This window comes from Nothobranchius furzeri, chromosome 2 (assembly GCF_043380555.1).
Source record: "Nothobranchius furzeri strain GRZ-AD chromosome 2, NfurGRZ-RIMD1, whole genome shotgun sequence".
Classification (NCBI taxonomy): Eukaryota; Metazoa; Chordata; class Actinopteri; order Cyprinodontiformes; family Nothobranchiidae; genus Nothobranchius; species Nothobranchius furzeri.
This window is the reverse complement of record NC_091742.1, coordinates 58,867,042-58,880,300: the sequence shown is the minus strand read 5'-3', so window position 1 is coordinate 58,880,300 and position 13,259 is coordinate 58,867,042. Positions and strand designations below refer to the sequence as shown.

Sequence of the window (13,259 nt, the reverse complement as noted above, 5' to 3'; positions counted from 1 at the left end):
ACACACACACACACACACACACACACACACACACACACACACACACACACACACACACACACACACACACACACACACACACACACACACACACACACACACACACACACACACACACACACACACACACACACACGAAAACTAACCAACAGAGAATACGAGTCACTCCGGCTGAATACTTAAACCGTTGCACAGACACTCTCCTCGTCACATCGTCATTGTTGTGTTTATTTTTGAAAAAAACATCACAAGGGAAGCGTGGGAACACATTCTGTCATCGCTACAGGGGGGGGGGGGGGGGGGGCATAGAACATACAGATACTACACCGAGCAAAGCTGGAGTCCAGCGAGTGCATACAGTTGCAGAGCACTCTCAAGTGCTGTGGGGGAACGAGGGGGAATAACGGACGGGGGACTCGTCTTCAGCAGCAGCTAAACCGGGAACACATTCAGAACCATCGTAGAAAAGTTTCTGTGCTGGGAGAGATGTTTCACAGCCAGCGGGAGACGTTTGGGCACAAAACACAGACTCAGCAGCAATTTGACAACAAGTATTCATATGTACACGTGTAGGCCACTGATAGCATGGCCTGTTTTGGTATGAAAAGTCTCAGTTGGTTGATGTAAACCAGCAAAAATAATTAAACCACAGCATTCGCTCTCATCGTGCTGCTAGGAGGGTCGGGTTAAGGCCTCTCTGTGGTCTCTGAGATACAAAAATAGAGAAAAACTACATTCACAAGTTTTCTTAATCTTACTAAAAATAATCTATCCGTCTTATACAAAAGCTAAATGTCATTAGAAATAAAGACTACAAAACGGCTACTATTGAAGAAAATACATTCCCCTGTCAGGACCTGTGAGGAACAGACCGCTGTGGTGCAGAAACTCTACGTGGCGTCCGTTTTCGCCGCCGTCACATCCGAGTCCGTGCTGTTAGGGAGAGGATCCGTGTCGTCGCCTTTCTCAGAAGCAGATCCCTGCTTTTCATCCGGCTTATTAGCTGAAAGGGAGCCGTGACCCTCGTCGCTTTCATTAGTTTGAGCCTTGCAGGGGGTGTTGGTGGACGCTCCAGGGTGGGTCTTCATGTGTCCCTGTTGATGAAGCAGAACACGACAAAATGAAATCTACAGAGCGAACAGAGCAATAAAAATACTTCAATATCTCTGGCTCAAACCTTGAGTCCACTCCGGCTGGCGTACGCCTTCCCACAGTGGGAGCAGCTGTAGGGCTTGTCCGGACGAGGAGGCTGAGGGGTTGGTGCTGCTGCAGACGTCTCAGGGACCTCAGAGGACTTCTCTATGCTGTGTCCCTCTTTCACCGGAGCATCCTTCTCCAGCTCAGGTTCAACCACAGACTCCCTGGATGTGGTTTCACTCTTCTCGTTAGACTTGGCAGCATCGCCTCCCTGCGGCTCCTGTGCTCCACAGGCCTCCTCTACCTTTGGGACGGCTTTGGGACTGGAAGGAGGTGTCAGCGCTGGTACCGGCTTTCCAGGGTCACCCTTGGGGCTAGCTGTGGGTTCTTTTGAGGAAGAGCTTTCATCATTGTTAGCCGATCGTTGGGAAACACAGAGGGAGAGAGGGACATCGTCACTTTCTACATTTCTGTTGTTTATGAGAGAGCTTGCTGAGGGAGCTTTGAACGGGCTGGTGATGCTCGGGTTCTTGTGGGTCTCCTCCTCTGAGTTCACGGGACTTCCATCTATTGGGATGTTGTCTTCAAGACACAGGAGACTCTCTGTTCCCGCCGGGGTGGGATTGCAGCCGAGTGGTGGGCTAACGCTGTGAGCAGAGCCTTCCGATTCCTCCATCTTCACAGAATCCACGTCGTTAGCTTTGGGCTGCTTAAACAAGCTGGAGGCCTCTGCTGAGGACCTGAACCCCGTCGTTAAAGCTAGAGGAAGGATCTGGTGTGGGTTGGACTGACAACCAACGGATTCGTGTTCCACCTGTTCAAAAGCAGCCCTTCCTGGTTCCATAGCATCTTCAGGTGGGACTTCCTCATCTGGTGGGATCTGTCCTCCAAGGTGCAAGCGAATGTGGTGCTGCAGAACCAAGGCGTTGGTGAACTTTCTTGGGCAGAGGGGGCAAGAGTTCAGTGCGCGGGCATTGGGCGGTCTTGAACGATGAGTGGCCAAGTGGGCCCTGAGGCTGCCCTTTGTCGAGAAGGAACGCCCGCAGAGTTTACATGGGAAGGGCCGCTCGCCCAGATGCGTGGCCTGGTGTAAACGGAGAGCTCTGGGGCAGCTGAGGACACGCAGACACACCCCACACTGGTTAGGCGTCTGCGCGATGGGCAGGGACAGAGATGAGGTGGTGGCGGTAGCCCCTGAACCTGTGATTCCCTGGCTGGTCACCGCAGCGCTAACACTAGGACTCAGTCCGAGCGCGGCCAACATCTCCCTGCGATACGCACTGGAGGTGGAGCTCATGTCGCGGGCGTTTGGATCGCCGTTCATCTCCGCAGCACTTTGTGAGGAGGTGGAGGGAGAGGAAGAGGAGGCACTGCCTTGTGGCTGCTTTTCCAGCTTCTGCACTAACCGCTGCAGCTTGGATGTGTCTGATGTCTGTGTGGAGGTGGTGGGAGAGGAAGAGGAGGAAGTGGATGGTTTAGGGAACGGGGGGAAGGGGAAGGGTAGCTGATGCGGCAGAGTGAGGTGGGAAGTGGACGGGTGGCCTGGGGGGCGGAGAAGTGCGAGGTGGTGGGGCGAGGCACCTCCAGGAAACAGAATCTTGGGCAGATGAGCCAGCTGGGAGTATGGCGACGAGGAATGGAGAGAAGAATGAGGAGGAGTGTTCTCGTCAAACCGCTGCTGCTTTGCTCCTTTAAACTGACTAGAGGAGGAGGAGGAGGAAGGAGAAGAGGAAGGCAGCGCAGAGCTGGACGTGCTAGCAGCAGCTGCCGCTGAGGCTCGGTTCAGCTGCAGCAGTGAGTGAGCCGTAGACAGGAGTGCCATGTCCACTGAGGGGGGCAGAGGTAGTGAGGAAGGTGAAGGCCGACCCGCAGCACCAGACAACAATCCCAAAGCCATTCCCTCAGTCATCCCGGTGACACTTCCTTTCACTCCGTGATAGGTCTCGTCATCATCAACTCTCCGTTTCCTCCTCCTCTGAGCAGACCCCGGAGCCGATCCGCTCTGGGACTGCTCCGACAGCGCCGGGGGCAACAGAGACAGGGACAGCTCTGGGTTCTGCTCTCTGTGCCGCAGGAAGTGGGCTTTGAGGTTCCCCCTGGTCGTGAAGCGGCTCAGGCACACCGGACACTGGTACGGCCTTTCACCCGTATGCGATCTTAGGTGAATCTGGAGTGACGAGTCGCTGCTCAGGACTTTCCCACAGAACCGGCAGACGTGCTGAGGTCGTCCCGACGAGGAGGCAGACGTGAGGGAGGAGCTGGACTGCAGGTCCTGTGGATGGCTGGTTGTCGGGAGAGGAGGAGTCGGGAAGCCGACGCCGTTGCTGTGACCGAATGAGGAGGTGTTGGAGGATTTCTCATGGAGGTAGCGTGGCGACAGACCCAGAGAGAGGGAGAGAGGGTGGAGGGAAGCAACAGAAGAGCTGATAGTGGCTGAGAGGGCTGAGGAAGATGAGGTTAACGAGTTGGGAGTTGAGGAGGAAGATCTGCCTCCATTAATAACAGAAGTGCCTGATTTGGAGATGGTCGGTTGGGGAAAAAGGGAAGGAGGAAGTCCAGTCAGAAGTGATGGTGCAGTAGAGATTGGAGTAGCAGTGGAAGGGTGTGTTGGAGATGAAGATGCCACTCCTGTGGACTTTTGGGTGCTGTCTGTACCACTAGTCTGTGCATTTTCCTGACCAAACACAGCCCCTCCGAGCCTGAGGACGTGCCTACAAATCTCCTCTGTTATCTGCATCTGGTGGATCTGCCGCTGTTGTAGGACCCTCAGCTCCTCCAGAAGCACAGCCAAGGTCGGAGGTACCTGCCCCTGCTCCCCTGCCGAGGTGGAGGCCTGCTGCTGACCTGGACTGGAGCTGTCTGGTTGAAGCTGCTGAGAGGAGGAAGAGGAGGAGGTAGCGGTGGTGGCAGAGCTGCCCATCGGTGGGGACGTCATGGTGGAGTGGGAGTTCCCTTGGTTGGAACCAGAGGTTTGATCCAGTGGAGGAGTGTGAGTTTGGGAAGACAAGGATGGGTGAGGAAAGTCCGGAGAGAGGGAGGAGTGTGTGTTAGGGAGGGATGTGGTGAAGGGAGCAATGTGGCTGGGCCAATGGGGAGGAGGCGAGCTCTCGCTGGGCAAGGAGGGCGCGTGGAGCCCTCCGGGGGACGGGCGAGGGGCCAGAGGCGGCTGGCAGTCCTGGAGAGAAGTGGGCGATGAGGTGGAGGAGCCCGATGAGGTCACGTCAGAACCCAGAGATGTGGATGGCGACTTTAAGCTCAGGTGGTCATCTAAAGAGGGACAAAAAAACAAAGAATGCTTTATGAAACCAGCACCCTTCGTGTTCATTTGCAAGGAAACCAAACTTTTTTACCTCAGCAACAAAAGTGTGTTTGTCTCATCGAACCCAGTTATGGTTTACAAAAAAATCCGTTTGCATACCAACAGATACGGTTACAGCTTCACAAAAGAGAACTTCTGCCTGGAAGTGACCTCCAACGGGCAAACAAACGAGTGGAAGAAACACCCAATCCACTGGTCTTTGTCAGGTCTCGTCTCAATCTGCGTTCTCTGGAGCAAAACTCTTCAAACATCACACACACACAGCACACAGACCACCTTGCTGCTATGGCAACACATTTCAGAGGACAATGGACATCACCAAGACAACCCATAACCCCTCTTAACCCACCCCCTTCCCAAAAGCAGCAACGTCTTTCATCTCCTCGCTCACCCTTCCCCCTTACGTCACAGCGGAGGTCGAGGGTCAGGCCACGCTAAGGGTCCTGGGTACTGTCCACACGCTCTGATTGGTCAACTAATCTGACCTCTGCCGCCCACAGGTCAAATTCTTTCAAAATCTTGAGCACGGAGTGAGAAAGGGTAAAAAGAAAAAGGGGGAGGGTAACAACAATGGAGAAACAAACTACTCCCTCCCGGAGAGGTATAGTGATGGAATGAAAGACTGTACCTCGGTGAAATTCCTTCCCTGGGATTTCAGAAGCAAACCTGCGCCTGCGGCAAACACGAAAATAACTCCAAATCCTGCTCGTCTGTTTACAAACTTCTACCTGCATGCTACAGAAAGTCCCCTTACAGCAAGGCACGGATGTGAGAAACTTTATATTCTTTCCTCATTCCACCCAGCTGTGCAGGAGTATACAGTCAATAGAGCTGGGAATGAAAGGGAGGGAGAGGGTATTGTGAGGGTGGAACATGGGTAAAGAGGGATGCGCGAGGAAGAGGAGCATGGAAGAGCCGAAAGAGGAGAAAACAATAGAAGAGTGGAAGATTAATCTTTACAAAAAAAAAACCAAGGCTCTCCCTTCCCCCTGCACCTTAGGAGAGCTCTGTAGTCATCAAAGACCTCCAGCAGTCACCACTAAAGGGATGGTGGCTCATGGAAATAGCCACAGGCGCGTGCTAGTCAACCCTGCTCTTTTCACCATGTTTATTAGAGAGTTAAACCAAATGACAAGTTTAGTTTTCTTAAAAAATCGACCCGTTAAAACATTAAAAATGAAGTATTTTATGCTAAACCTAAGGTTTCTTCAGTTTTACAAGTGAAATCGACAATAGCAAGGTAGGTGTGAAGGTCTCTAAAAAAAAGCATCACGCTGATAGGAAAGGTGTTTTCTCACCGTGAGAGAGCAGCTTTGGGCCCCCCGGATCTGAGTTGACGTGTTGCTGTGGTCTCTTCTGTTTCCGGCGTGACATGATTCACGAGTCCAACAGAAGGGGGGGGGGGCATCGGTTGGATGAATGGCACCAGGCACTTCTGGGGTTTTTTTCCACGCTCTTTAATGAGCTCCTGTAGACATCCAAAGGTCAAAAATATTGAGCAGTTGTGGGAAATTTCCTTCAGTAAAATCCTAAATCAGGATGGGGGGGAAGTGTCTAGGAGCAGGTTTGGTGGCTTTCATGGAGGAAAGTTAAGGAGGAGGAAAAAAAAGAGGTGTTTGGAAATCCGCCTGGCAGCAGCACCGTGTCATATGGAGCTGCGGTGTGTGTGGCTGTTTTCTAAAGTCCCTGCTCCCCCCGCTTCCCAAAAAACTTGTCCAATTTGTGCCCCTCCTCTCTTACTGCTGAGAACATGCACACACACACACACACACAGAACCACTCCTTGTTCTATGATATTTGCATTTCAATGGTGTGTAACACACAACCTCCCTGGGTCTTTTTCCCTAAAGCTTGATTTTTTCCTTCACAAGCAGAAGCTAAAAACTTTTTTCCTTAAATAGCACGACATCAAAGTTTTTTCAGGCACAAAAACACTAAACTTCAGAAGTCACAATTAACTTTTGAGAGATAAATTTACATTTTACAACAACGCCGACATGAATAAGGCTTGAAATGAGACAAACTCAACAGGTGACATCACAAACACACCTGTCCAGCTCCTGTCAGAGTAACGAAGGAGTGAGACTGGTGTCTTTAATTGCTTGGCAGGTGGTTTCTATTATGAGAAGTGAAAAATCAGCCCACTCCGCCACCCCCGGGTGTTGTTATTGTGCCAGAGGACTGTACAGGCAATATTTCTAGCTTTAGGTTTCCAAAGCGCCAATTAACAGCAGCAGCATGTGTAAGTGGGGCCATTTCACATGCATGCATGTAATTAATGTGCTGTAGTGCATAATCCCCCCCAACACCACCACCAAACTTCTACTCCCTCCAAAATAAAAGCATCTTACACTGGGGCTCTATTTAAAAGGGAGAGAATAGATGGGAGTGATCGACAAAAGGCGAGCTGGACACAGTTGAGTGAGCATCTCCCCTCTCGCCATATGAACCCCCCGGATCCACAGCAGCACAGCACAATGCCCCTCTTTCACTCCCCCTGCTCTTACTCCTGTACCACGTGGAGAGAAGGATAAAAAGCAAATAAAGGAGTAGCTGAAGGTGCGATAATTAAGTGTCTAACATGATTATATATTAATAGGACCTCTAATGTCCCGTTAGAGGGTATGGAGAACTGTGTGGGATCATTTTTTTAAAGTTTGGATGCTAACATCCAAAAACAAAAAACTTCTGTTGAGCTATTTAACCTGCAGAAATAGTTTGAGGCCTGTGAGTGTGAAGTGAAGCCGAGCATGAAGCCAAACCTGTTTTAAAGATGCAGTTCAAAGGGCAGAGATAAGCCAGGCTTTAAAAGTGCACACACTGGTTGTCTCTGATAAAGTGACTGTGATAGGCTAATGATGCTTTCCCCTTAGGAAAATTATGTTTAATTGTTAAATGCTGATTGCAAAATAAAATAGATTCTCACCTTTTAAAGGGTGCAATGCAGGAAAAACACATCATGTTATTCAATATCTTCTATTTTCAGTTCAATTAAGCAAAAACAGGAAACAACATATTTAAGTCACCTTTAAAATGGAGACAAGTTTAATTAGGTTTGAATAAATATAGATAGCAGTAACAACAGAGCAAACTTGTTAGGTGCGAACGCTTAGAGGTTACTGACTCAATCCCAGCGTTCCCACCAACACATCTGCCTTCAGGACTTCCTGAAACACAAGTCACTAACCGGGTCCTTCCTGCCTAAACAAAGGTTAAAGCAATAAAAATGTGTTAAAATTTACTAAAAAAGACCTTTTAAAAAACCTAATTTGTCTTCGGCAGACCCTGCATTACACTGAGTGTGCAGAACTATTTGAGTCTTAGTGATGAGGTAAATTTATGACATTGTGAATTTTTATATTCTTTTATTTAGTTAGTTGCCATTGGTCTATGTGTGCTATTAGATAATTGAAATACCCTAAATTGTACATTGTTCACCTGTTTTGTAACTTTATATGTATAACCCAGAAATCCTGTTTAGCTTTGTTCACATTTTACATTAGGGTACTTATTTTTGGTCACACAGGCTAATTGTAATTAGAGGCTGACCGATATATCGGACCGATATATTAAATTTTTTCTACATCTGTCATCGGCCGAAGTTATTTTTAAAAGATGATTAAAAACATAATAAAATCAGGCACCTGTGTGGTAGTGATGGGAATTCCGGCTCTTTTTAGAGAGCCGGCTCTTTCGGCTCCCAAGTGGCTTCTCAGATTTTCTGTTGCGTAGAGTATATTTATCACCAAAAATAATGCAAAACTATACGTAAAATTATTTTATAATGTAAAAAAAGCAATATACCAAATAATTATCATTTATACGGATTTATTAACTAAACACCAAGAAATCTCAACTTTCCGACTGCTGTCGCTCATTTTCTCACCGTCTTCGTCGCACTTTCCTCTCTCTCGCTCGCCTTTTTCCTCCTCCTCATTCCCTCTCATCTCCCTCCGCCCGCATGTGCTCTGCTGTGTGTCTAAAGCCTGGTTTATGCTTCTCCGTCAGCTCCGCAAGGGACAGACACGCATGGATTGACGGAAGCGTTTTGCTTTCATACTTCTCCGTCTCCTGGAGAGTGTTGCAAAGCAATTGCCCGGCAGGACAACAGAGGGCGTAGCGCTGTTCTGTGGTATCCTGTCATGTATCGGTCCAAGATCGTGTGTTTATATTGTGTTTTTGTGTATATAAGAGACTTTTAACACGGACATATTTGTCTCTCATTCTCCCACCTCTTCATGCGCTCCCCACCTCTAAACCCACGTTTCCTGTCATTTCCGTCCACAAATAAAATGCTTGCTGCGCATCTTTTCACTCCTCCAGTCACGGGAGAATTAAACGTTCATATTTTTAGAGTTTTTTCGCGAGGTATTCTTCAAGCTTCTCCGTGTCTGCCGCTAGTTATCCTCGGCTCTCTTTGCAATGGCGGCGCTGTAAACAACAGCTGCGTCCTGACCAATCACAAGCTTGCGTAATCCGTCTCGTTCGACGGATGTTTAAAAAAGTAGGCTCGACTCCGTACGTACTTGCGTGCCCTACGCAAGGACGGATAATGGCGTTGCGTGTCTCCGCACTGACGCAGACGGAGAAGCATAAATCAGGCTTGAGTCTGATCCTCCCTCTTCCCCGCCCCTACTGCTCTGTAGCACACAAGGGGGTGTGTGTGACAGCTCCCAATGACGAGCCGGCTCCCGTCATTCACTTGATAGAGCCGGCTCTTAGAGCCAGTTCGTTAGCAACCGACACATCACTACTGTGTGGCCAACTTCCGCCACTACTAGACTGAAGAAAGGCCCCAAAGGACCCCAACCAGGGCTGGACTGGCCTATCTGGCATTCTGACACTGTCCCAGCGGGCCGCTTAGCCAAGTGGGCTGCTTGTGATCTGCAGAACATTAGCTACATGCATGGACGTAATTTTCACTTTAGAAGTGGGGGGGACACGGGGGTGGGGGTATCTTTACTGTATGTTCTAATGGGAAACAGGCTTAAACACAAACGGTTGTTTTCTGCTTGGTCCTAGAGCTCAACCAGTGTCAATTTAATATAAAGTAATATTGTTTTTGGATGGTAAAAAAAGCAGGGGTCAAAACTTCACTTTGGAAAAAGTGGGGGGGACATGTCCCCCCTGTCCCCCCCCAAAATTACGTCCATGGCTACATGGTAACCCGAAGCTAACAGTTTTTCCTGGCGTTTTTAGCAAGAAAAGCACGGTAGAGCGATGACGTAGGAGTTGTTTTACCACGTTAGCGTGTAGCTAATGTCCAGCTGATCTCCGCCCATGGCGAGCGAGCTGATCTGGAAGGCCAGGTCTCCCGGCCGCAGCGGTCTGGCCCTGCTTGTAATTTAACAGTCCCAGTCCATATTAGATCTCACATTCCGCCTAGAGACGAGTCCGCGGGGGCAACACCCCCCACCCCCACCGCTCTCCCAATTCGGAGGGCCGACGATTCGTAAAAATGCCAGGGCCGAATTTTGGTCCCAGTCCACCCCTGGCCCCAACACGCAGTTTTTTTAATGTTTTGAGTTTGTTTAATATTTGAAGTTTAATATTTTTAGATGTCGGCCATCAACAACAAAATTCTTTAAAAATCAGTATTGGCATCAGTCTAAAAAAAAAAAGAAATATCGGTCGGCCTCTAATTGGATTGTTAAGTGTCATTGTTGCATGTAGAGCGGCCACTGCAAAAATATAACTCAATTGATATCACGTAATAATGTGATAATTCATTCATTTATCAAGCACCTTCCTGCCACCAATCAAGACAGCCTGAAGTGCTGAACATGCTAAAATACATTTAAAAACAATTTAAAAAGACGTAAGAAGAGTAATGGAACCTAATTATAAAAGTGCAATACATGAGCAACCACAAAATAAGGCAGTAAGATGTTATGATCATTAAGCTCTGATACAGATAAAACCTAAAACTAATAAAATGAGAAACAATAAAACTGTAGAAATTTTACAATATAGGGCAAGTTAAAGCATCGACCAGATAAGAACAATAGTAAGGCCTATATGATGCTATGAATCTGTAGTGCAGTTTCAGGTTTGTCTAGCAGAAGGCTTAGTTTTTTTACAGTGTTTGGGGCTAACAACATAATTTTCATGTTCTTACAATATAATATCAAGTTTTTGCAATATACATGTTTATCACACGTGCACATTATAATGATATGAAGTGCAATATGCTTATATGAAACAAATATACATTATCACATTTCTGGGTTAGGTTACAACATATTATTTTCCAAATGTGAAGACTGTAATGTTAAATTAATGATAACATCGTTCAAATTTTATTTTGCGTGGGTGGTAGTTCTACTTTACTTTACATTAATAAGGAAAATGTTTTCTAGTGCAGAGATTTGGGACTGTAATCAGCCAATCACATTACAGGAATGATAACATGTGATTTGCTGCCAAGCCGCGCGCGAGAGAAGTACAACTGGTAAATTGTCTAAATAAATTATTTTTAATGCCAAAGTAATGACTGTAACTAAAATATACTTTTATATATACCATGTTCAACCGAATAAACATGATATTTAAACAAAACTAGTTTAGCTCCAGTTAGTGCTGAAGAGTCTGGCTAAATGCTGTTAGCTCACATGCTAATGTTAGCATCTTTTAGCTGGGTTTTAGTTAGCGTGACTAAATAAATATCTTATGTTTTATTTTTAAAAAGCTAACATAAAAAACACCAAAAATTTGTGTGTTTTTACTTTTTATTTTGTTTACAAATGTATTCATCATGAGCAGTTTAGTATTTTAACTGAAAATGTGTCCGGTAACAGAAGTTATCATTCGCAGCTAAAGCCGATGGAAAACAAATACTTAAAATAGAGGATAAAACCGAAAGAACATTACATTGTTTTATATGTGAAATTCAAGTAATTGTATTTAAATCATATTATTACTAAATGTAACTTTTCCACAAAGGACAATAATTTTATAATACAAATTGAAATATTGAGTCAGTTTGGGTCAAATATTGTAGTCACAGACCTCTGATAAGCACATTATTGCAGTTGTGTCTAAACCTGGTCCTCTAGGGTCCCTATCCAGTGTGTTTTAGTTGTTTACAGGTTGCATCACCTGTTCAGCAAGCTTTTTAATTACCCACTGATTAAAATCAGGTGTGTTAAGGCCGAAAACCCCTCTAAAACATGCTGATAGGACCCTCAAGGGGAAGAACTGGAGTTTAATTCATTGTAATTTACCTAAATAATTTAATCTTAAATTAAAACAGTAAAATTTAAATATTTTGTTATGAATCCTTCAAATTAAACAAGTTCAAGCACCAATGTGTGTGCTTCTATAAAGCAAAGTAACAGTAATGTATGCTTTGATTTATAGTTTTTGTACTTGTTCCAGTCTTGAACATGTCCGTCTGTGATGACGCACTTCTGTGCAATTACCCCAAGTGTCGGGCCAAGCTGAGCGGCTTTGCCTGGGCCACGGCCTGCTCCCATGTTTTCTGTGACCAGCATGGGTCTGGTGAGTTCAGCCGCTCCCCAGCCATCTGCCCAGCCTGCTCCTCCACGCTGTCCGGGAAGCTGGACATTATTAGGACAGAGCTGTCCCCGTCTGAGGAGTACAAAGCCATGGTGCTGGCGGGTCTGAGACCAGACATAGTTATGGACATCAGTACCCGTGCTCTAGCCTTCTGGAGCTATCAGGTCTGGAAATCTCAGTCAAGTAGTCAGACTCCTAATACCGTGATGCTTATTCTCTATAAATAATTAAAACATCAGTTTTATTTGTGCTTACAGGTCTACCAAGAGCGTTTGTACCAGGAGTACAGTCTTTCACGCGCTGACTCGCAGCTGAAGCAGATGGAGAAGGTTTTGACTCAGCATAACCAGAGCAGAGAGCTGGAGCTCACCGCCATGAGGGGAGAGATTGCCTCTCTAAAGAAAGTAAGTCACATTTGCATGGTTATCTGTGTTAAAAACAGCCTTTCTGATTAATAAAACGTATTGTTTTTGTTGGTTTTCAGATTGTACTAAAGGTTTTTTCCTAAATCTTGTGTGTTCAGGTGATGGAGGAGTATAAAAGGAAGTACAGCGACGTGTCTGAGAGGCTGATGGAGAGGAACAGGCAGTACCAGAAGTTGCTGGGGCTGTATGATTCTCTGAGGCTGCGCAACATGGTGGTGGGTGCGGGGGAAAGAGAAACGCAACCGCAACCAGGATACCAAGACGTAAACCCAGGTAACAAACATCAGCTCGTTGTTCTTTAAAGTTTGTTTAGCAAGACGCTAAATCCACGCATGAACCTACCATTTCTCCCAGTGATGGCGAAGCAGCTGGCCCCTCAGAGAAGTCCTCAGTTCCTCTCTATGGGCACAGACAGGGATGGTCACTTCTTCTCCGGCTTGGAGGCCGACGGCTCAAACAACTTCTTCCAGTTCAACTCCCCAGCCAAAGAGAAGGTCAGGCCCTTCATCAACAAGCGCTGACATCATTTCCTGTTGTTTTCTGAGCCACTGCAGCTAAATTTTAATGGTTTAGAGTCGGTTTAGTTAAAAATGTGCTTTTTAAATGTGTTATTACAGTATTTATTATTTATTAAAACAATATTTAAATGAAATTAGACATATTTTCTGCAATGTTACGTGCGTTACCCTATGTGTTTCTCAACCTTTGAATATTGTGTCATATTCAGCAGATTAAAAAATAGATTTTGCTTATTTTGGACAGATTATTTAATCTACCACTGCGGTCATGCACTTTTAACAGTGGTGCTAAATGTCTATGCATTTTTCCTACACATTAATAAACTAACATTTGTCCAAATT

At 46.4% G+C, this 13,259-nt stretch overlaps 2 protein-coding genes across 3 annotated transcripts; one reads left to right on the top strand and one right to left on the bottom strand.

Annotated features, from left to right (window-relative positions):
- Nucleotides 1-207: 207 nt before the first annotated feature.
- Nucleotides 208-6,304, bottom strand: si:ch211-212k18.5 (sal-like protein 2). The gene is made up of 3 exons (XM_015946825.3): nt 5,755-6,304; nt 1,178-4,404; nt 208-1,094 (listed from the first exon to the last, which is right to left on the bottom strand). The coding sequence occupies exons 1-3, from the start codon at nt 5,828-5,830 to the stop codon at nt 891-893; spliced, it is 3,507 nt and encodes a 1,168-aa protein (XP_015802311.3). The 5' UTR covers nt 5,831-6,304; the 3' UTR covers nt 208-890.
- A 2,658-nt stretch (nt 6,305-8,962) lies between these two features.
- LOC107377302 (E3 ubiquitin-protein ligase CCNB1IP1) lies at nt 8,963-13,257 on the top strand. Of its 2 annotated transcripts, XM_015946829.3 has the most exons (5): nt 8,963-10,907; nt 11,834-12,138; nt 12,232-12,378; nt 12,498-12,672; nt 12,754-13,257. In XM_015946829.3, the coding sequence occupies exons 2-5, from the start codon at nt 11,842-11,844 to the stop codon at nt 12,918-12,920; spliced, it is 786 nt and encodes a 261-aa protein (XP_015802315.1). In that variant the 5' UTR covers nt 8,963-10,907; nt 11,834-11,841; the 3' UTR covers nt 12,921-13,257. The 2 variants fall into 2 exon arrangements, with proteins under 2 accessions (XP_015802315.1, XP_015802313.1); XM_015946827.3 differs by lacking the exon at nt 8,963-10,907 and having other exon boundaries at nt 10,938-12,138.
- Nucleotides 13,258-13,259: the final 2 nt, after the last annotated feature.

Excerpts from the sequence above, each read along its gene's own strand:
- si:ch211-212k18.5 (XM_015946825.3), bottom strand. The coding sequence starts at position 5,830 with ATGTCACGCCGGAAACAGAAGAGACCACAGCAACACGTCAACTCAGAT. Across the intron at positions 4,405-5,754 it reads CCCAAAGCTGCTCTCTCACG|ATGACCACCTGAGCTTAAAG; the intron begins GTGAGAAAACAC and ends GTCCCTCTTTAG. Across the intron at positions 1,095-1,177 it reads CCAGCCGGAGTGGACTCAAG|GGACACATGAAGACCCACCC; the intron begins GTTTGAGCCAGA and ends CTTCATCAACAG.
- LOC107377302 (XM_015946829.3), top strand. The coding sequence starts at position 11,842 with ATGTCCGTCTGTGATGACGCACTTCTGTGCAATTACCCCAAGTGTCGG. Across the intron at positions 12,139-12,231 it reads TAGCCTTCTGGAGCTATCAG|GTCTACCAAGAGCGTTTGTA; the intron begins GTCTGGAAATCT and ends TTGTGCTTACAG. Across the intron at positions 12,379-12,497 it reads AGATTGCCTCTCTAAAGAAA|GTGATGGAGGAGTATAAAAG; the intron begins GTAAGTCACATT and ends TTGTGTGTTCAG.